This window comes from Lampris incognitus, chromosome 9 (genome assembly GCF_029633865.1).
Source record: "Lampris incognitus isolate fLamInc1 chromosome 9, fLamInc1.hap2, whole genome shotgun sequence".
Lineage (NCBI taxonomy): Eukaryota > Metazoa > Chordata > Actinopteri > Lampriformes > Lampridae > Lampris > Lampris incognitus.
In genome coordinates, this window is record NC_079219.1 from 50737813 (window position 1) to 50762376 (window position 24564).

General features: G+C 43.8%; 1 protein-coding gene across 1 annotated transcript in view; it reads left to right on the forward strand.

Moving 5' to 3' along the window:
- scap (SREBF chaperone) overlaps window positions 1-24564 on the forward strand; it is an 89283-nt gene that overhangs the window by 11887 nt on the left and 52832 nt on the right. The window contains exons 3-4 of the mRNA XM_056285831.1: window positions 20715-20835; window positions 23412-23569. Coding sequence (XP_056141806.1) covers window positions 20715-20835; window positions 23412-23569 — 279 coding nt within the window. The remainder of the gene's footprint in view (window positions 1-20714; window positions 20836-23411; window positions 23570-24564) is intronic.

The window sequence follows — 24564 nt, forward strand, 5'->3', positions numbered from 1 at the left end:
GGAGCACTGTCCTCTGTGCAGCCAGTGTAGGCGTCCTCTTGTCCCAGAGGGTCATCATCCGTATGATTTTTTTTTTTTGGATTCCCCCCCCCCCTTTTCTTCCCAAATATACTTGGCCAATTACCCTATTTTCTGTGCTGTCCCGGTCGCTGCTTCACCCCCTCTGCCTAGCCGGGGAGGGCTGCAGACTACCACATGCCTCCTCCGTTGCATGTGGCGTCACCAGCCGCTTCTTTTCACCTGACAGTGAGGAAATTCACCAGGGGGACGTAGCGCGTGGGAGGATCACGCTGTCCCCCCAAGTTTCCCCTACCCCCTTAACAGGCGCCCTGACCGACCAGAGGGGGCGCTAGTGCAGCGACCAGGACACATACCCACATCCGGCTTCCCACCCGCAGACACGGCCAACTGTGTCTGTAGGGACGCCCGACCAAGCTGGAGGTAACACGGGAATTTGAGCCAGTGATCCCTGTGTTGGTAGGCAACGGAATAGACCGCTGCGCCACCTGGACGCCCTTCATCGGTATGTTTTAGCATCGCTGTCACTCAGCCAGACTGCTGTGCTGTGCATCAGCTCGGGACTGAAGTGATTGTTATCACGCAGGTCATTTTATTGTCTTGGCACGATGAGATGGAGGACCTTCAGCGGCACAGAGCTGATGTGGAAGCCAAACGCATCCCAGTTACGGCGAATCCCGGCTGCCCCCTGAATTCGCTACAGTATTCAAGTTGTTAAAATGATCATTTTGTTGTCAGTCGTTTCCTAACAAGACACACTAACGTATGCAGTGCTTTAATATCTCAGTTGGGGATTTATCTTGACAGAATATAGAGTTTAAAAACCGGCGGTCATTTTGACCGCCCATGGTCGTTTTAGGTAGGAGTGAAATCCCGGTGGTTCTAGCATTGATAACACACGCTCTCGCGAAACGGGGAGCGTCTCAAAGCGTGAAGACTGTGTCGAGCGATTCGGAATTTGATCCAGTATCGTCCCACCCCTTCATGAAAAACCCTCCTACATGAACAAATGTTGGCGGCGCTTCTCTTCCTGTGCGGTTGTGAGGTGTAGACCAGTGGACGGGGTGAGATCCTGGTGTCCAGACTCTTGGCACGGGCCTCAGAATACTGAAGAAACACTGACATAGCTTTGTAAAACACTGACATGTTGAAACACAACTGTTTCAATAAAATATTGCAAGAGCTTTTTAAAAAAATTGGATTTTTTTTTTTTTGGAGGAAAGAAACTTGGTCCACATACTGAAACGTTTTTATCAGATCTCTGATTACAGAGTGTGCAGGAGGTTCTTTCTGCTTTGTTGGCCCCGGACCTTCTCCTGTGCACCTGTCGACCTACAGGTGTGCAGAAGACCTTCACTTTACACTTCTGTTAACACCGAAGCACAGAAACCACTTTCAAAATATTGACACTGCATTTTAACAGATGTATTGGTCCTGCGATACAGGTTTTTTGTGAGTGTGTATGTGTACTAAGGGACACACATCTGTGCAGTAGCACATACCACCAAAATCAAACATTGGCGCACTAGACACAAAGGAGACCAGTTAAACCTTACAAATGCCCCTCACTGGATTCCTCCTCCTCCTGCTCCTCCTCCTCGTCTCTCTCACTCACAATAAACATTAATGTGCTTCATTTTTAGCAAGGTTTTGGTGATGCTTTTTTAAATTTAAAAAAAAAAAAGTCCCCTTTTTTGTCCCCAATTATATCCGGCCAATTACCCCACTCTTCCGAGCCATCCCGGTTGCTGCTCCACCCCCTCTGCTGATCCAGGGAGGGCTGCAGACTACCACATGCCTCCTCCGATACATGTGGAGTCGCCAGCCGCTTTCATTTCACCTGACGGTGAGGAGTTTCGCCAGGGGGATATAGCGCATGGGAGGATCACGCTATTCCCCCCAGTTCCCCCTCCCCCCTGAACAGGCACCCTGACCGACCAGAGGAGGCGCTAGTGTAACGACCAGGACACACACCCACATCCGGCTTCCCACCTGCGTGCATGGCCAGTTGTGTCTGTAGGGATGCCTGACCAAGCTGGCGGTAACATGGGGATTTGAACTACCGAGCCCCATGTTGGTAGGCAATGTAATAGACTGCCACGCCACCCGGACGCCCAATGCGATGCTTTTTAAACGGGCCTGTCCCTGACTGACTTGAGTGATGATGGTCAGCCTGGTGTCGCCACTTCCTGTATCCGTCGTTTCAAATTAAAAGTCTTGTAGCGTTTCATACACGGTCAGTTTTCAGTGTTCACCTTCCTCTCACTTGACACCGAAAGTGGCTTTCACAGAAACCCCGACTGTGATTGGTGCGTGGCGGCTTGTATAATGTGGGACTTGTCGTTTTTGAATGATTAGCAGCAGGGGGACAAAAATATTACGACAGGTTGTCATTTTTACTCGCGCACTGTGCTTGCAAATTATTTTTCGAGTTCGCAGAAATCTATTTTTAGGAGCAAATGCGAGTGAAATACACTGTAGAGCCCTGATTCAAAGGGCTCTGCAGGGGCAGGCTAAGCTAACCGCTAGCCCATGCTGACCGGCTGTTCCGATAGTCATCCTGGTGCTCCGTTTCATGTACGCAAGTGCATGAAATGAAACGACAAACTGTTTCTGATTCCTGAAAGGTGGATTTTGAATGTCACAGTCAGTTTTACACTGACATAGTATCAATTAAACAGCTGACACTTTGGGCCTATTTGTGTATCACCATAAGTGTGTATGGAGAAATTTTCCAAATGCTGGAAAAGATGCGTTTCACGTGCGTTAGTACGCACAATCACCAAGACCTTATCTACTAACAGCATAGACTGCAGTCAGTGTTTGTTTCCACAATCTCCCAATGTACCGTACGTTTAAAGAGTAAAAAGAGTAACTCCCATGAATGCATATGTGATGAGGCTGATGTGCAAAAAAGTTTTACCCACCCATACACTTGTCTCATTTGCACAAAATGCCCATTGCATCCTTAAAGTAAGTCTCAACAGTTGTTTAACATTGTTTTATGCCAAAAGAAGGTTTGCGCTGGGGCAAAATGTCAGTAGATCTGGATTTAAGTCTGTAACAAAAGTGCAAACTGAGTTGAATGTCGCTGTATTTCCCTCCATGCAAGTAATAATCGCTTGACATTTCACGTAGTCACATGTCAGAGCCTTTCATTCTGCTGTTCTTCATTGCATCTTCACTGAACATACAACGCTGACACTACGCTCGCAGTTGCAAGTTGTCTAAGCGATGTCTGTTTGTCACCATGAAGAATAACACAGGAAGAGTAACGACAAAAACCTGGCAACCGATGACAGGAATCATTAAGCGAAATGTGTTTCCATCCAGTCGGTTCTTGCAGTGTTGGAACCGGTTCTTCTGATTCTGGTTCCAGCAGTGACCATCCCTGATAATTTATTTATCTATGCCCCCTAAAGCTGTGTATCACACCAATATGTAAATTAGCAATCTAATATTGACTTGGACTTTGGTGTCCTTGGGCATTGCTTGCAGAATAGGATGGATATTTGTGGATATTTAGGCCTATACAAATAAAATTTTACTTGGCTTGACTTTGACTATTTGTGCTATTAAACTCTTAGAAGTATTTTTTTTCTTTCAGGAAACTTGCAGTGTGATATGTGGACTTTAAAAGTTGACCTTTCACTATAGCCACCTCAAACTGTAGAAAAAGAAAGAAAGCCACTTTTTCTCCTCCAGTTATACTTGGCTAATTACCCTACTCTTCTGAGCCATCTTAGTCGCTGTTTCCCCCCCTCTGCCGATCTGGGGAGGGCTGCAGACTACCACATGCCTTTTCTGATACATGTGGAGTCACCAGTCTCTTCTTTTCACCTGACAGTGAGGGGTTTCACCAGGGGGACGTAGTGCGTGGGAGGATCACGCTATTCCCCCCAGTTCCCCCTCCCCCCCGAACAGATGCCCCGACCGGCCAGAGGAGGCGCTAGTGCAGTGACCAGGACATACCCACATCTGGCTTCACACCCGCAGACATGGCCAGTTGTGTCTGTAGGGACGCCCGACCAAGCAGGAGGTAACACGGGAATTCAAACTGGCGACCCCTGTGTTGGTAGGCAACGGAATAGATCGCCAGGCTACCTGGACACCCTAACATGCATGTCTTTTTTGATGGTGTGAGGAAACCGGAGCACCTAGAGGAAACCCTCGCAGACACATGGAGAACATGCAAACTCCACACTGAAAGGACCTGGGACGGCCTGGGGTTTGAACCCAGGACCTTCTTGCTGTGATGTAACAGTGCTAACCACTGGGTCACCGCCGTAATGTATTGCATGAAATTGGGTGTCCTGGGAACCGATAACAGGAATTAGGGCTGTGTGATATGATGATATATATCGTGTGATGATAGAAAAACATCTGTCGTTTCATGCGCTATCATTCATTTTGTTGTGTTGCAGGTCAAAGTCTTCACAGCAGTATTTTTCATCATTTGGAGTCTGTCCATCTTTTGTGCGGATTACATTAATAAATTACTTATTGGCTTTTTACTTGTGAAGCTTTTATTGCACTTACAGTAATGTAACTAGTGTAGTTGTCATCAACCCTCCACTGCTGTGTGTCTCTCCTCCGCTCCACTGAGTTCCGTGTGTGGAGGTGCTGAGCCCCGCCCGCGATGACAGAGAGGAGACGAGAAACTAACGCGACCATAAATGACTGCAAAACGCAGTAGAGAGTGTTTATTTATGTGCGCTCGTTTCATTTCAGCTCAGTGTGAGGGTATCTATTGTGTTTTGCTGTCATTTTCTAATAATAATAACAATAATAATGGATTACATTTATGTAGCACTTTATCTAGACACCCAAAGCGTTTCACATTGAAGAGGGTAACTCACTTCGGCCACCACCAATGTGCAGCACCACCTAGGTGATGCACGCAGCCATTTTGCACCAGAACGCTCACCACATATCAGCTTGAGGTGGAGAGGGAGGAATCATTGAGCCAATTACATGGGGGGATGATTAGGTGGCCAGATTGAGAGAGCCAGGTTGGGAATTTTGCCAGGACACCGGGGAACCCCCTACTCTTTGTGATAAGTGCCATGCGATCTTTAATCACCACAGTGAGTCAGGACCTCAGGTTAATGTCTCATCTGAAGGACGGTATCTCCTACAACACAGTGTCCCCGTCACTGCACTGGGGCATTGGGATTTTTTTTTTTCATGGTTGCACTATCCTCTGCTCTCCTTGGGTCAGCGAGGGCAGGGCTGCCCCTCCACACACACACGCAGCTTGTCCACACTCTGGGAGGGCATGGACCAGAAACTATTTATTCATTGAATTTACAGAAAATGTGCTGTATCGTGATATGTATTGATATCAAGATATGAAATTGTGTGTATGTGTGTGTGTGTGTGTGTGTGTGTGTGTGTGTGTGTGTGTGTGTGATGGCGCTGTGGATGGCAGCCTCGGTACAGTGCTCTGTAGTACTTTCTGTTTTTGTTCTCTGTGTTCGGTTACTCAATCCCGATTACTTTCACTAGAGAAGAGCTACTTAACATTAGGCAGTTCACTCCAGATAGTTTTTCACCAGTTTTCACAAATTTTTGTTAAATGAACGGCCGCTCTCTCCTCGGCGGACTCAGGCTGTTTGAGGGGCAGAGGTAAAAAAAAAAAGAAAAAGGTTTCCAGCTGTGTGCGGTGGGGAACCAGTGCGCAGAAAGCCGTGATACATTTATTGTCCACTGGAAGGGCACCCATTACTACAATAGATCATGATTTCTCCACTGGAAGGGCACTTTACCACGTGGGTGCCCTTCCAATAATGAAGAAGAATATCCAGCAGCCCAGTGTCAACCGTGGAGACCTTCAAGTTTCTAGGAACTACCATTTCCAAAGACCTGAAGTGGGAGACCAACATCAACTCCATCATCAAAAAGGCCCAGCAGAGGATGTTCTTTCTGTGGCAATTGGGGAAATTTTGCCTGCCACAGGAGCTGTTGAGCCAGTCATTGAATCTGTCATGTGCACAACCATCACGTTCTGGTTTGGAGCAGTAACAAAATAGGATAGAAACAGACTGCAACGAACAGTAAAGACAGCAGAAAAAAATCATTGGCACTCCCCTGCCCAATCTGCAGGACTTGTACACCTCTAGAGCTCAGAAGCAGGCAGGCAGAATCGGCACAGATCCCCACGCCCAGAACAGTCTGTTTGAACTTCTACCCTCTGGCAAGCACTGCAGAGCAATGTGCACCTAAATCACCAGACACTGGAACAGTTGTTTCCCACAGGCTATCTCATGAACACTTAACAGCATCGTGCAATAGTAGAGTCAAGTCAGTTTTATTTATATAAATAAAACTGACTTTTCAGTTTTATTATTATTACTATTATTATTATTTATTATTACTTTATCACATTATCACATTATCACAAAATATAAATTGTCCTCGGTGAGCTTTACAGCAATACAACATCCTGTCCTTAGACCCTCGCATTGGATAAGGAACAACACCCTAAAAAAACTAACGGCAAGAGAAAACGGGAAGAAACCTCAGGCAGAGCAACAGAAGAGAGATCACTCTCCCAAGACTGACAGACATGCAATGGATGTAGTGTGTACACAATTTACAGAATACAAAATTAAAAGAGCTGGGTGTCCCGAGCCCCGGCTACTCTAGCCTGTCTTTTTTTTTGGTGGGAGGGGATAAAAATCCTTCAATGTATCATGTCCAGCGAGACAGACAAGCTTGTGAGCGTGTGCATATGCGTGTGCGCGTGCACAAATGTGCGGTACACGTTTTAGGGTCCCGGTTTGGGATTTTGAAAATCTGGTCACCCTAACAGGAGCCATGTATTTTGACAGCGGAGAACTCAAGATGCAATGTACGGTTTAAGGAGTTCAGACAGGTATGCTGGGGCAAGCCCATTTAGGATTTTACAAGTCAGCAGAAACACCTAGAAGTCTGATTTAACATTGATAGGAAGCCAGTGAAGGGAGGTGAGAATTTGTGTAATATGGTCAAATTTTCTAGTTTTAGTTAGGATTCAAACTGCTACATTTTGAACCATCTGAAGATTTAGGATTGGAATGTGGCAGACCTGAAAACATAACATCACAGAAATCAAGTCTGGATGAAACAAATGCATGTGTTAGAGCAGGGGTCGGGAACCTTTTTGACTGGGAGGGCCATAAAAGCCAAATATTTCTAAATATATTTCATTGAGAGCCATATAGTATTTTTAACGTATAATAAATTAAATATGTCTTACTTTTAATGCGACTTCTGGTGCTGCATGGTTTTGCTGATGGCCTTGTAGTCTGGTTCATACGTGGTGAGGTTGAGCTTCATGCAGGCGTTGAGGCTTCCATCAGTTAAACGTGAGCGTAGGTTGGTCTTAATGTTCCTCATATGCGAGAAAGACTGTTCACATGCATATGTAGAGCCAAACATGGTCAATACGGCAATACTCACACGCTGCATTGTGTGGTATGTCACAGGAAGCTCGTTCCAAGTTTTAAGAATCAGCTGGTCTTCAGGTTGAAGATTTTTAATTTCTGTCCACTTGTGTTCCCTCGCCAGCTCTGCTCGCTGTCGCGCAAGACTTTCCAACTCTCCATTAAGTGACTTGAACTTACTCATCCACATGTCTGATGCCTTCAGGTCAGCAACTTCCAGCTCAAAGTCTCCGATAGAGACCCCGGGGATGCATGTCAGGTCGATTTTGTCCACTGCACACTCATGTGGATGAGTGATGAACTTGAAAAGACCAGTGCGCGCACGAAATTCTCCAAAACGTGCTTTGAATGACTGCAGGAGATTGGACGTAAAGCCAGCTAGCTGCTGGAGATCCAGATGTTGAGTGGAGTCACTTGCTAAGCATGCATCTCTAAATTGTTGCAGTCTTTCAAAGTGCAGAAGACGACCTGTTTCAATGTCCCTGAGAAAGACTTCCAGCTTGCTTTCAAATGCAAACACTGCTTGTTGAAGGGATGAGATTGTATTTCCAATACCTTGCATTTTCACATTGAGCTGGTTCAGATGGCCAGTTATGTCCACGAGATAGTGAAACTGCAGGAGCCAGTCAGTGTTGTCTAGCTCAGGATGCTTGACGCCTTTCATTTCAAGAAAAGTCCGGATTTCACTCAGGCAAGCCGCAAAACGGCTGAGCACCTTCCCCCTTGACAACCAACGCACGTTGCTGTGTAAAAGCAGACCGGGATAATGATTCCCAACTTCTTCTAACAGAGCTTTAAACTGGCGATCATTTAAAGCTCGGGCAACAATAAAGTTGACCACTCGAATGACCAGAGACATCACCTCGCCAAGCTCCTGGCCACACGTCTGAGCGCAAAGCGCCTCCTGGTGCAGGATGCAATGAAAACTTAGGATGGCTCTCTTTTCATGTTCACGGAGAAGCGCTACAAATCCTTTGTTCTTCCCCAACATACAGGGTGCACCGTCAGTACAGACAGAAATAAGTTTATCCATCGGTAGTTTTTTTTCTTTAGCAAACTCCATGAAAGACATGAATAAATCCTCTCCTCTTGTTGTCCCTTTCATTGGCAAAACAGCCAAGCTTTCCTCACGCAGTGTGTCACCTGCAGCATACCTGGCAATGATACTGCACTGAGATAGATGGCTAACGTCTGTTGACTCATCTAACGCGAGAGAAAAGTATGTCCCGGCGTTTATGTCCTTAATTTGTGTTTCCTCGACTTGATTTGCCATCATGATGCTACGATCGTGCACAGTTCTTGCTGACAGGGGCATGTCTTTTATTCGTTTGATTATCTTGTCTTTATTTGGGAAGTCATCAAACAGTTCATTGGCCACATCAAGCATGAATGTTTTGGCATACTCGCCATCTGTGAATGACTTTCCATTCCTTACTATTGCCAAAGCCCCCGCAAAGCTAGCGGAATTCCCGTCACCTTGCTTGGTCCACACACGTAGTTGCTGCTGACTCGTCTGCACTCTCCGCTGTAGCTCCTCGCATGCCCTTTTCCTGCTGTCCCCCGCTGGATATTTCGATGCAAATGAAGCATGGTGCGTATCGAAGTGCCGCTTTATATTTGACCGTTTCATCGATGCAATTTTATCATTGCATATTAGACATACCGCAGATCCTGCTCTCTCCACAAATGCAAATTCCTCTGTCCACGCAGCCTGGAATGCACGGTAATCATCGTCTTTTTTTCTTTTCGCCATCTTTTCCGTTACAAGGGTTGAAGCGGATAAACTAGTTGGCTATCTGATAAAATTGATTTCTTCACCTTTACAATGACCCGGACATGCTCGCGAGCCATTGGTTCCCGACCCGACCCACGGGTGACCCGTGACCCGTGAAATTTATCTTCAAAACTAATTTCTGTTTACTTTAAAATGACACAGTATTATTAAGAAATATCACAAGTATTTTAAAATCAGTTCCAAACTGATTTTTTTGAAAAAAAAATAATTTTCAACTCAAAATTGTCTGGGAGCCATATGCCGTCACCGGAAGAGCCATATATGGCTCGCGAGCCATAGGTTCCCGACCGCTGTGTTAGAGTGTCTGCATCGGCCATGGACAGGAAAGACCAAATTCTAGCTATGTTGCACAAGTGAAAAAAGGCAGTCTTGGTGATTTCTTTAATGTGCTTTTCAAAGGAAAGACTGGGATCAAACTTAACACCAAGATATTCAGCTGCCACACTTTGTAAAATCAGAGTTGTCAATTATTATTGTTACTTGATCAAATTGGTGTCTGTGTCTAGCAGGGACAAGGATCCACATCTATTTTACTTCAATTTAAAAAGCAAGAAACTTAGTGACATCCAACTTTTCAGTCATTTGAGTGTGATCATCAGGCCTTATGGGCGTATTCAGCTGAGTATCATCAGCATAGCAATGGAAATTTATTCCATGACTGCATATAATTTGGCCAAAGGGTGAACTATAATGATGGAAAAGTAGAGGGCCAAGAACTGAGCCATGAGGTATGCCATATTTAATGTCAGATAATTTCAATGTAATATTATAGCAGACATAATGTGTTATTCCAGATAAATCAGACTTAAGCCAAGAGAGAGCGAAGACAGACACACCAAAATTACACTTATTCTGACTAATAGTATACAGTGATCAGTGGTGTCAAAGGTTGCACTGAGGTCCAGCAGTAGAGTAGAAGCACAGAGATGGAATCAAGAGTCCATAGCTAGTAGATCGTTCACCGCTCTGTTCAGAGCAGTTTCAGTGGAGTAACAGGCCCTGAAAGCTGATTGAAAAGTTTAATATTAATAGTTTTCTTCTATATAGGTCAAAAGTTGTTGATACACAACTCTCTAGTACTTTAGAAAAGAATGGAAGAGACACGTTAATAGTTATTAAGAGACTCTGGATCAACGTGTGGTTTCTTAACTAGAGATTTGACCATAACTTTCTTAAAGCTGCTGGGAACAGTGCCAGTAGTAAGTGATAAATTAACAGTGTCTAGCATTTTAGGTTCCAGGAAAGCCAGGGGTCTTTAAAGTTTTGCTGGTAAAGGGTCAAGTAGGCAAGTAGTTCGTTTAGAAGCTGACATGAGCTTAGTCAAAAGAGAGAGTCTCAAAAGCTGTAATAATAGGGACCTTCAGTGACTCACTGTATAGATATGAATTTGGTAAGACAGGATCTGCAGGAGTAGCTGGAGTTTAACTAATTTTGTTTATGATCTCATCAACCTTATTGGAGAAAACTCTAGAAACTCATGGACCGTGAATGGTGAGCAGCTAATAGACAACTGCTTTTGAGTAAATTTAGCTATAGCGTCAAAGAGAAATCTGGGATTATGTTTATCAATGCTGATTAAGTGAGAGAGATACACTGCTTTTGCAGCAGCTAAAGCACACTTTTATTTCAGTAAACACTCATGCCAAGATAGGTAAAAAAATAAACTTCTAATTTTGATTTTCGTCATTTACTTTCCTCCTGTTGGCCCGCTTAAGAGCATGTGTCTCGTCAGTAAACCAGGGTGTAGGCCTCTTTAGTTGCTTAGCTTTGGTAGTGAGAGGTGCAACTGAATCAAGGAGACTAGAGAGGGCCACATTTAAGTCACTAGTGAAATTTTCAACAGAGTCAGTCACTACACTGAAAGGAACCAAAACTTTAGGCAGCTGCTGGCCAAATGCAGCTACAGTGGATGGACCAATGTGGTTAGTGGCAATTACATCTGTGCCAACATTAACAGGACAGGCCAATAATGCTTAAAATTTAATGAGAAAATGAGCTGACACAGCAGATGTGGTTGCGAAGACATTCAGATCAGAAACGGCTGTCGCTTTTAGGGCTGCAACTAACGATTATTTTGGTAGTCGACTAATCTGTCGATTATTGTTTCAATTAGTCGACTAATCTAACGATTATTTATTTCACACCCTCCATCTCTGCTTCCTGAGGGCGCGGATCCTCTTCCGGGCTCCAGTGCCCGTTTTACCTCACATGCTTAAGTCTGCACACTTGTGAATGTCGCCCTGTGTCTCTCTGCCTTAACATAACATGATCCCATAGCGAATTAAAATAATGACTCATGAAACATTTGAATTTGGAACTTGTTTTGGAGCTACTTGTTTAATCAAATGCATCATCAATCATAATTAAAACTAAATAAATACATTAAATAATACAAATGAAAGTAAATGCATTATCAATCATAATAAAAACAAAATAAATAAATTAAATAATACAAATTAAAGTGCAAGTCAAAACGTAAAGATAATGCGCAAATAATGTTTTAAAAGTAACTCAAAATAGCAGCCTCTGCCCCAGCACCGCGGTTCTGATGGGGCTGTTAACCTGGTCCAGGAGGGGGACGTGGATCCACTCACTAGGCTCCACCATCTCCAACAGGAGGGGAGAATGAGTCAGCTCAGACAGACTTGTAGGTCTTTTGTTTGCTGTGTGTGAGTGAGAGGAGCTGTGTGTGTATGTGTGTGTCTTACTCTGATCTCCTGCAGTTCATAAACACTTTAAATTGCAGTGCAGGAACGTGAGCATGTCGACGTGCTCTGGAGTGAGGCTGGCTCTCTTCTTTGAGGCGATGTTCCCAGCTGCTGAGAAGAGACGCTCAGAGGGAGTAGAAGTAGCTGGAATACACAAAAACGATTTGGCTTGTGATGCAAGGGTTGGATACTTTGCCTCATTCAATTTCCACCAAGACAGGGGACTCTGTCTTTGAGAGGGGCTGCTCTCCGAAGTACGTCAGCACTTCATTACTGATCGCTTGGTTGCGTGCATCCTGTTCATCATTGGTCTCACTGTCACTGGCTGTTGAGTCACATCCAAGCAGTGAATCGAGAGCTGAAACAGACCTATTTGTAGTTCCCTCAGCTGAGTCTGTGGCATCCTTGTCAGCTGATGCTGCTGTGGCTTCTTCATTCCCACTGGTGTGCTGGTTATTCACAGTACTCCCATCCTTGGACTGTGGGGCCAGAGCTTGTACTTTATTCTGAACACTGAACCTCTCCTCTGGTGTCAGGAATTTCAGTTTTTGAAATCGTGGGTCTAGTGCAGCTGCAATGATCTGTTTGCTTGGGTCATCATCTGTGATGGTGACCTCTCTTGACCAGCGTGCAGTGGTCTCCTCTGAAGCAGCCGCCTGGAAGGCCTGCACAGGAGCTGTATCATAGGCAGTGTGGGTGGACTTCAAAAGCCCTCTGACTAGTGGAGGCAGGGCGGAGACTGTCACATAGCTTTCACCACTCAAGTAGACAGTGGCACATTCAAAGGCCTGGAGAGCTTTGGCCAGTTCATCTAGCAGGGTCCACTGATCAGCTTTGAGGTCTAGGTATTGTTTCCCTCTCTGTGTTACTGCCGGGTCAGACAGAGTCGCAGTCAGTGGCCATCTGTGTTCCAGCATGCGAGTCACCATATAATAGGTGCTGTTCTACCTGGTAGAGACATCTTGGACAAGTTTGTGTTCCGGGGTCCCCATCTGTTTCTGCTTTGTCTTAAGCTTGCTTGAAGCCAGTTCGCTCCTTTTAAAGTGCTCGACGAGACACCTCGCTGCTCCCAGTGCTTTACTGATCTGAGGGTGTTTCAGTGCACGATTGATCACCAACTGTAAAGTGTGGCCTGCACAGCGGATAGACACCCACCCATGTTTTTCCTGCAAGATGTTTGCAGCCAGTACGACATTGGAGCCATTGTCATGAACAACTGCCACAATCTTGCTTGGAGGGATCTCAAACCTTTCCACAGCCTGCTCAATCCATGCAGCAATGTTGGGTCCAGTGTGCCGTTCTTCGAGTGGCATGGTTGTAAGGCAGAAGCTAGTGAGCTCCCAGTCATCACTTATAAAGTGACAGGTGATGCCAAGATATGCCTCTGTCGCGACACTGGTCCAGGCATCAGTTGTCAGGGCAATCTTGTTCTTGGTTGCTTTAAGAGCATCTTTAACCTTACCAAAAGTAGCTTCATACTTTCCCTCCATAAGCTTAGTAAAATTAGTTCTGGAAGGTAAGGTGTAACCTGGATGGAATGTGGTGACCATCTGCTTAAATCCCCCATCTTCAACCATGGATATTGGTCTCATGTCATTGACGAGCATGTTGAGGATGCTCTCTGTTAAGACTCCAGCCATTTGAGGGGTGCATGAGCCTCTCTTCAGGATGAACTCATCCACACGCCTTTGCTTAGTACTAAAATGGAAAGAGAACAAAACAGAAAGCTGTATTAATTATCATCACAAGTTGTAGGCTATGGTATCAGTTTATCTTAGTGTACTGCCTAATACCAACTAAACCATTTAAATGAATAAATATCTTACAACTGAATTATTGATATGCTCCAACCCAGTCTAACTAGCTAACGCTACGACAAGCTACAGCTGATTAGAGCGCACTGGGAAAGCTAGTTGACTGTCTAGGCTACAGACAGCTCACGTTAGCACCGTGTCGTGTTTTTGCAGACTGCAGATTGACTAGCTAAGTAAGATAGCTAGCTAATGTTAGATGGTGCTAACGTTCCCCGTCTCTGCAGTCTTGCCTGCGCTTTAGCCCAAAAAGTTCAAATTTTTTCAACTGAAAAAAAAAGAAACCTAGAGCCCATAGCGTAAGTTACTGCAGAGTCAGTGAATGTTAGAACTCGTTAACATTTAGCTAACGTTAGCAATCTTAACTTAGCTAGTTAATACTCCAGTCTGCAAAAACACGACACTCGGTGATAAATGACGGAGCTAAACAACTCTAAGCTGTAGTGTGCTATGCTGCAAGCTTGGTGCTGTTTAGCTAATGTTACATACAGCTCGTTGGTGGATACGCAGAATCCACATAACTGAAATAGCGTTCGCTTAGCAAGCATCACCCTTGAGACGTTCTGTTTTCCAACATGTAACTTAAGCTAACGTAAACATTACGATACTGTGGCTAACTAGCTAAACTTACCCATGATCCGAAGTAACAATCATCGTGGCTCCAGGGTGCTTGCGTTTCAAATGCTCGTGCATCGCCGTAGTGCTGCTGTGGAATGCCAATTCGGCTTTGCATATTCTGCATTTAACTGACTTCTTTGGCTTGTCATCTGTGAAATACTCCCAGACTTTTGATAGTCTCGGTCTCGCTGGTTTTTGCTCTTCATTAGCCTCATTCGCTCTCCTTTCCGCCATCGTTCATACGCTTTCTTCTTCTCTTCGTCGTTCATGCAAAATGCAGTTATATCAGACGATGGAAGCGATACTGCCCCCAGCACTTCCTATAGGGCATTGCAGTTACAAATGAACATTTGTGCGGTTTTGAGTTAACGTTACTGGCTCTGATTGTTTTTATACGACGCGTCGAAGCTAAAATTCTGCGTCGACGAGTTTTTATGATCGACGTCGTCGATTATGTCGACTAATCGTTGCAGCCCTACCAAATCAAGCGTAGATCAGGTGAATCGGCCATACTAAATTGTCCCAGAGAGAGAGAGAGAGAGAGAGAGAGAGAGAGAGAGAGAGAGAGTGTGTGTGTGTGTGTGTGTGTGTGTGTGTGTGTGTGTGTGTGTGTGTGTGTGTGTGTGTGTGTGTGTGTGTGTGTGTGTGTGTGTGTGTCCTGTGATGGATTGGCGGCCTGTACAGGGTGTCTCCCCACCTGCTGTCCAATGACTGCTGGGATACGCTCCAGCATCCCGCGACCCCAGTTGGGATAAGCGGCTTGGATAAAGGATGAGTGTTGCCTCCGCAATGAGTCGACTCTTGAACAAACTGAGTGAACCCAAAAGTATCAACAAGTGCCAGAAAGGCTTTACTTAGAGGGTCAGCAGTCTTATTCAGATGAATATTAAAATCATCAACAATCTTATCAGAATGAGTAACAAGACTTGAGACAATGTCTCCAAATTCTTCAAGAAAGTGAGTAAGGGTCAGAAGGTTGATAAGAGTATCACAATCTGGACTGAGCAGAGTCATGGCTAAAGGAGAAGGACCTCAATAAGAGTCTCAAAAGACTGGACTCTAGATTCAAGTTTAGAAGTTAAATTGAAAGGGGGGGGGCGCTCCAGTGGCTCACCTGGTAGAGTGCGTACCACATAAGGCTGGGTCCTTACCGCAGCGGCCTGGGTTCGAATGCGGCCCAGGCTCTTCACTGCATGTCATCCTTTCTCTCTCCTCTGCCTTTCCTGTTTCTCTCTCGACTATCGCTATCGAATAAAGGCAAAAAAATTGCCAAAAAGAAGTTAGATTGAAAGTAGACATATATTAAGACGACATCCCAATCTTGTTTATTTGCCTGAGCTACATGGCAGGGTTCCTGCAGGGTCTTAAAAAGTCTTAAATTTGTTAATCAGAATTTTAGGCCTTAAAAAGTCTTAAAGTGATACTGTCATCAAAATCTGAAAATTCCTATTGATAGGCTATGTTCCGAGTTGGAATGCTGCCACGGAGAAATTCAGTGGCCAAAACAGCGCATCTGCGGCCACTCGAGAGAGATCTGTGATTGACTGTAGATGATGTCCAATGACAAATTGTGCCGATGGATACGTAGACATCAGTCAATTTGCATATAGGGTTACACAGCCCTCTATACTACGTATGAGAGCTATGGATAACTGGATCCATGTCAAATGTCACCACGCTACCGCTCATGTTTAAAACCCTAAAATAAAAATTTTATATCCATGTACCTGTGTGTTATTGTTGTTTGTAACAAATTTTGAGTTACGAAGTCAAATTACTCACCGAATTGTGATAATAATCAATGTTTATCGGTCAGTCATCATGTCGGCGGACATGAGCGGTAGCGGTAGCGTGGTGACGTTTGACATGGAGTAGCCAATAGCGTTGAATTCATAAAACCACACTTATTTTCGGTTATGATTCATCTCCCAATGTTAAAAAATGTGTTCAGAAAGGGCATGTCAGTCTCTCTTTAAATTTGATCTAAAATGTGTCTTTTGGTCTTCATTATGATTTTGATAGGTCTTAAAAATATAACTTCTCTGTATCAGGTTAAATGTGTTTGAGGGAAATGTCCGGGCTGCAATGTAAGCACTACAGCAACAGTCCGTAATAGTCAGGGCCCAACGTTAACTGGAAATTTTTGGAACTTTTCCAGCAAGAGTATGCAGAACAGTATGGAGGGGCTCAGCTTGTTGTCGTGGGGAGCTGTGGACTCCACACATTACACAGCGCTTTCAAATGAGGCTTCTCCATGTGGCAGCTGGACAAGCTGCTGAAGGCAATGCACACATTGTTCCACAATGTGCGAGAAAGGAAGGAAGATTACACTGCTGTAACCACATCTGCCGTCTTCCCTTTGTCATCCTGTGGCCACCAATGGATTGAAAACCTGTCTATGGTGGAGAGGGCTCTTGCAGTCTGGCCATCACTGCTCTGGTACATGGATGCAATGAGAACCAAGAAACTCCCAAACCCTGGAACAGCGTCCTTTGACACCATTGCAGCAGCCCTGATGGATCCACTCATCTTGGCCAAACTGCAGTTCTATATGGCTGTTGCCAGGACCTTCAGTCCCTTTTTGAAGAAGTACCAAACAGACCTGTAGGATGTGCCTGTACTGTAGTTGTTTTTTACTGCATGTTCATTGGAAGAATTGTTCTGATGGAACGGGAAGTTGTTCTTGTTGAACGTTAATAAATTTAATTTGTAAGTAATTCAAGGACTTTTTTTTATTCTTTCATAGTAATTTTCCTTCATTCTTTTTTGCTGTGAAATAGGTCTTAAATTTTATTCAAAGTGGTCTTAAAAAGGTCTTAAAAAGTCTTAAATTTAACCTGTTGAAACCTGCAGGAACCCTGCATGGGTATACGTATAGTCAGGTGGGGAAGCTTCATTTAAGGGAAGGAAAACATTTGGTTTCAGCCATGTTTCACATAACCCAATCATATCGAAACTATGTTCAAGAATCAGATCATTTATTAGTAAGGCTTTGGTAGACAGTGATCTGATATTTATGAAACCAAATTTAAGCATCTTGTTTAAGGGATCAGTAGCAGGCAGAACTTTAGAGCTACCAATAGATGAAATAACAATTGGAATTAGTCACCTGGTATTAGTTGACAATTTTGAAGACCTACACTTTGAACGATATGTGGTCACACTTTTGATAAGATTAAATGTTTGGTTCTGTAGATTATCAGGTACTTGGTTGCACATTTCACCACCACCAGTGGTAGTAATGATTATTAGATTATTGTGATTCACACATTTAGGAGAGGAGAGCTTGGGAGCAATACAGCGGGGTAGGGAGACGGTCTCAGTGTTATAGACCAAGCTGTCTACACTATGAAAAATTCCCTGACTAAACATATTACTAAACTAGTTGACTCCACATCCTCACTAGAGTTAAACCTAGCAGGCTGTCTAATCACCTGCAACCTTCTGAAGGATAAGTTCCTCATGTCAAACTAAACATAGACAGCTAGCTATACTGCGAGACAAAAAAGACAATAGTGGACACTTATTATGTAAATGTGACACTTTGTAAATGGCCCCCTCTCATCAAGATGTTTCACTTGCATATCTCCGATGTGCACTACAGGGCTCCAGGTCATATTTCTTCAGCGAGGGCATCTAATTGCTCAAATGAGCACAAGTGGAGCGCAAATGAGCGACACCAGTTTGGGACAATTTTGATGACAATGGGGTTCAGAATTGTGTCATTCCTTTAGCAGAATATTGTGGTGACCAGGGGAGCCGGTCACTCCGACCGTCGGTGGTGCTGTGCTGGTAGAGCGCAGGTACTGTTGGTGTAGAGTTGATTGTGTCATATTTTTGTGTGTTCGGGTGTTCTGTGCATGTTGGGATATGTTGTTGTTTGGGGGTTTGACTTGAAGTGTGTAGAGGACTGTACTGACTGACTGACTGACGCCTCCAGCTGCGACATCGGGGGGGGGGGGGCATCGTTATGTTGTCCATTCTGGTCCGTTCTGGCCGGTGTGAATAAAAGAGCACTCCCGGGGTCGTGCGGTGTATTGGACATGGGAGTTGTGATTAAAAAGAGATCTCTGCCTCTCAACTCATTCTTAGCCGGCTCACCACAGTAATGTTTTATTTCTGAAATAGTAAATGAGCACAAATGTTTCTTTGAACACAACAAACGGGCACAAACCGAGCACAAACAAACAAGACCAGTTTTGAAAGATGTGGACGATAATGGGGTGCAGGGTGATGTCACAGCCTATAAAATATAATGCTTAATAGCTCAAAAAAAAAAAAGAAAAAAAAAGAAACAGCAAAAACAATCGTTTTTTGGCTAGTTTTAGTAATAGTAATAGTTTTAGTAATAGTTTTTTGCTGCACAAACGCTGCACAAATGAATGATAATATTTTTACTGATGTTCTGATTACATGGGGTGCCAACTTCATGGAGGTTGACACTCTTCTCCACCCTGCCTGCACTCTCTTCTTCACCTCTCTTCTGCACTCCCCTTTACTTTGGACAGTTGACCCCAAGTATTAAAACTCATACGCCTTCATCACCTCTACTCCTTGCATCCTCACCATTCCACTGTCCTTCCTCTAATTCACACATATGTATTCCGCCTTGCTCCTACTGACTTTCATTCCTCTTCTCTCCAGTGCATACCTCCACCTCTCCAGGCTCTCCTCAACCTGCTCCCTATCCCGCTACAGATCACAATGTCATCTGCAAACATCATAGTCCACGGAGACTCCTGCCTGATCTCGTCCGTCAACCTGTCCATCACCATTGCAAACAAGAAAGGGCTCAGAGCCTTGATGTAATCTCACCTCCACCTTGAACCCGTCTGTCATTCCAATCGCACACCTCACCACTGTCACACTTCCCTCATACATATCCTGCACCACTCCTACATACTTCTCTGCCCCTCCCAACTTCCTCATACAATACCACACTTCTCTCGGCACCCTGTCATTTGCTTTCTTTAAATCCACAAAGACACCATGTAACTCCTTCTAGCCTTCTCTATACTTCTCAATGAACATTCTCAAAGTAAACATCGCATCTGTGGTGCTCTTTCGTGGCATGAAACCATACTGCTGCTCGCTGATCGTCACCTCTTCTCTTAACCTAGCTTCTATTACTCTTTCTCATGTCTTCATGCTGTGGCTAACATGCCTGTATAACATCTGAAATAAGGCTCAGTAAAGCTTGAACAGTAATACACACACACACACACACACACACACACACACACACACACACACACACACACATATACACACACACACACTGGGGAGAGTTGTACAGATTCCTCAGAGGGAAACTTCCATAACAGCTAAATCATTTTGTGGAGGAAGGGGCGTTGGGGGCTGGTTTCAAGTTCAACTTTATTGTCATGTGTATTTAAATACAATGACATTCTTCTGCTCTGGCTCTCTGCCTTAACACGAAGTTCACAAGGACAACCCATCCCAAAAAAAACACTATAGACCTACATAGACTATGTACACAGAATCATACATTATAGATACAATAGAAAAGTACACAATAACACAACAATGTAAGGTGCATGTGGGTGTGTCAGCTGTTCAGCAACCTGACTGTGAGGACAGAAACTATTTCTGAGACGGGTGGTGTGGGATTTGATGCTCCGGTAATGTTCTTTAGATGGAAGGAGTTTTGGTACTCATCCCAAAACTCTTGAGACGCCTCAGTAAAGGCGTCTCAGGAGTTACTCTGGTTAATACTTAATCAGGCAACAACGGCCCCAGGAGACTCTGGTTTCATGTTCTCTGAGGATTGTACACACAACCATGTACACAGAGACCCGTGACTCCTGCTGGCTTCTTGTCTAATGTCAGATGTAATTTCATTCTGTCATTTTACGCCTTTAATTCTTTAAGCTACATCGGATGGAAATTAATTTTGTTAGGTCTCCACGGTGAGGAAAAGCATTGATAGACTATAAACCACTTGGAATGAGGTAAATAATTACAGACCGTATGTTGTTCTCTCTGTCTGCCTGCCTTAAAAAAAAACACTTTAGCATTAGTATGGTTGAAGACATTTGAAATTAATTCATAAACCAGGGTCAACCTGAGTCCTGACCCTCCACCCCTACCCTGGCGCAGGACAACACATACATGCATACATACATGAACACACTTATTCTACAAGTACATATGCTTTTTAATGCATGAGTTGGGCTAAACAAATAAAGTTTGATAAATTGAAAGATGTCTCCGCTCTGTGTATTACATTGTGCTTTGCACTTTAAATGACATTTCATTATCAGTGTCAAACCTTTCTCAAGTGTCTGACTCTCCTCTCTACTTGTCTCTCTCCCAGTTATCCTCTGCTGCGGCTGCCTTTGCCAGGGACCGGTCCAGTGGAGTTTACCACAGGGGTTCGAGACTACACCGTCCCTTCCCATGAGACCAATGGAGACCTTGGAGAGCGTCCCGACTGGGTAAGAAAATGATAGCACAAACACACGCACACATAAAGACACAGTTTTCACTAGTCTAGTCAGTTTTACTGTATAGCCCAATATCACAAATTACAGATTTGCCTCAGGGGGCTTTACAGCAACACAACATCCTGTCTTTAGACCCTCACATCGGATAAGGAACAACTCCCTAAAAAAAAAAAACCTTTAACAGGGAGAAACAATAGGAAGAAACCTCAGGGAGAGCAACAGAGGAGGGTTCCCTCTCCCAAGACGGGCAACGTGCAATGGATGTTGTGTTTTACATAATTTACAGAATACAACATTGAAAGAGGATAACAGAATTATAATGGAATTATAAAATATATCAAGAATATGATGAGGAGGATGCCAAGCATGTCACCAGAATAGCCCAGGACCTGTGCCACGCAACCACCATCACCATGGAGAGAGAAAAAAACCCCAAAAAGGTCACACGTCTGAGTGAGAGAAGAATATAATTTTGAAACAGGATAACAAAGTTATATGGATTTATAAGCTATATAAAAATAAAATGTGATGAGGAGGATGCCAAGCAGTGTCCAGGTGGCGACCACCATCACTATGGAGACCTGGGAGGAAGGACAGACTGCATGTGCACACAAGGGAAACTCACATCACACCATTCACACACACACAAGAAGAGAAAGGAGAAGACATCATTCACAGAGAGAGAAAAGACATTTGTGAGAACAGTTTATCCAAAGCCGACACTTTGGATAAAAGCATCAGCTAAATGAATATAATGTAACAGTTTGGAATAGTCAATATACACTATAATCACATCGGCAGAACAGTGCTTGGTAAATTCATTGAGACAAAAACCGACCCGCCATTCAGTACAGGTTGTGAATCATTCAACTTAAAGGCAACTAATTGGAGGTTAAGGCAAAAAGACGAGTTTTAAGTTTGGATTTAAAGGACTCAACAGACTGTGATTGTCTGATGGCAGCAGGCAGGTTATTGCACAAGAATGGGGTCCCATAGAAAAAGGCCCTGCCACCAGCTGACTTCTTTTTAACTTTGGTTACACACAGGAGCCCTGTATTTTGAGAGTGAACAACTCAAGATGGAATGTACAGTTTAAGGAGATAAGACAGATAAGATGGGGCAAGCCCATTTAGGATTTTATAATTCAGCGGAAGCACATTGAACTCTGATCTAACCTGGATAGGAAGCCAGTGAAGGGAGGCAAGAATTGGTGTAATATGGTCAAATTTTCTAGTTTTAGTTAGGATTCTAGCTGCAGCATTCTGAACCATCTGAACATTTTCAGTACTAGCATGTGGCAGACCTGAAAACAGAACATTACTTAATCAAGTCTGGATGAAACAAATGCATGTATTAGAGTCTCTGCATCAGCCATGGACAGGAAAGACCAAATTTTAGCTATGTTGCCTAAGTGAAAAAAGGCAGTCTTGGTGATTTCTTTAATGTGTTTATGAAAGGAAAGGCTGGGATTAAATGTAACACCAAGATTTTTGGCTGCCACACTTTGTGAAATCGCATAGTTTTCAACTGTTATGTATACTTGATCAAATTCGCGTCTGTGTCTAGCAGGGCCAATGACCAGCATCTGTTTCATCTGAAGCAGAAAATTTAGTGACATCCAACTTTTCACAGCAGCCAAACGGGCCTCTAAATTAGTCATTTGAGTATGATCATCAGCCCTTATAGGCACATATAGCTGAGTATCATCAGCATAGCAATGGAAATGTAGTCCATGACTGCATATAATTTGGGCAAGAGGTGAAATATAAAGAGAGAAAAGTAAAGGGCCAAGAACTGAGCCCTGAGGTATGCCATATTTAATGTCAGAGAATTTCAATGTAATATTATTATAGCGGACACACTTTTTTTTCTCCCAGTTAAGTAGGACTTAAGCCAAGGGAGAGCTAAGCCAGAGACACCAAAAATGCAATTTATTCTGTCTAATAGTATACAGTGATCAATGGCAGTACAATGACTGAGGCTTATAATTCAAGAAGGCAGATGATGTAAATGAGGCGCTGGCTCAGTTTTCTTTTAAGTTCTCTGCTGTTTTAAATGTCACTAACATAGATCAGTTTTAAGATCATGAGACAGAAGCTGTGTTGGCTTTACTCATTATTGCCAGTACTTTGATGGTGGATCAGAAACTCGGAACCTTTTCAACTATTTTACTTGGCAATATTGTTTTTCAACATTTACCAACCATTTTCTTTACTTAACCTGTTGATTTGATTTTTTTTTTTAGCAAGCCCTCCTAAACATTGGCCGTATACTTACTAAAGTAGTGAGAAGAATGTTGCTCAAATTGACAGAATGTCACATCCCTCTTTGTCTAGTGGCTGCTTGGTGTAAAACTACCATCATGCTTTAGTTTGAACCGTCCTATGAATTGGGAAGTTACACTACACACGAGACAAGAAAGAGACTTTTCCTGATCCTATTCTCTTATTTGTTCCCCATTTTTGATTGTGTGCCTTTGGACCTGTGTGTGTGTGTGTGTGTGTGTGTGTGTGTGTGTGTGTCTGTTTGTGTGTGTGTGTGTGTGTGTGTGTGTGTGTGTGTTGTAGTACCGAGGTCCTCCAGTGGCCTACATCCAACAGGTATTGGTGAAGGCAGCAGTATCTCCGTGGGATAACAGTCTGGTGCCGGTGGATGTATTTCGGTCGCCGTTGGGCCATGTCTTCAGCTTGCTGGAGGAGATCCGCAACCATGTCCATTCCGACAGGTACGTTTATCCCTCAGTCCCACCCAGGTGCATGAATTTCCAATAAAAGTGCCTCTGTTTCAGCTGGAAACTGTTAGTATTAGGGGTCGACCAATTATCCGTCTGGCCGATTATCGGATCTAATATTCAGCATTTTCACAATTATCGGAGTTGTTATTTTTTTTATCAAATTGTCGACAAAATAAATTAATTTAAAAATGTGCTACTTTGGCTCTGATGGAGCCGCCTGTCTCTGATTGGTTACACGTCATGAGTAATAGCCTATCAACACACATTTGCAGACTGGAGCAGCTGCAATGAGTGCATGGAGCTGTGTTTTCAATGTGAGGCAGTAGGCATTACTGAAATTGCAATAAGTGTCACAATCATCTATGCTGAAGTTGCAAAAACACCACAATCTTATGATCTATTTCTATGATGACAAGCATGCCCTGTTTCCCAGTTACACAACTGGAAATGCCTGAATAATGCACTTTGTTACAGCGATATACAGTTAACTATAATGAGACAATAGAGTTCATTCATGTAGTGATAGATATATCTTTGAGTAATGTTGGTGCCAGTGTAACTGGAACTTATTTTAGCTACCATATTACGAACTTAAGGTTACTCGCCCATGAGTTGGTGTTTTTAAATGTTACTAGTTCAGTGCCCATTCATCTAAACTTCACACTCGAAGGAATACAGGTGAAATCCCCCCTCTGACCACAGTGTGAGTTGCAATAGCAGAGTAGCGCTGTTTCTGTTTCCAGTCACTGACTCCATGGCAAGTGAATAAGCAGAAGGAATATGGGTGTAATCTCCCCTCTGACCACAATGTGGGTTACAATGGCAGTGTGGTGCTAGTCATATTTCCGCTCGTTGACTCCACAGGAAGTGGAGAAGCAGAATTTATTATGGCTAACCACTGAAACTTAACTGCTTGAAGCTTTCTCAAGAACCACTCATCCAAACAATTTCACACTCAACACCGCACTTCCTTGGGTCCTCATCAA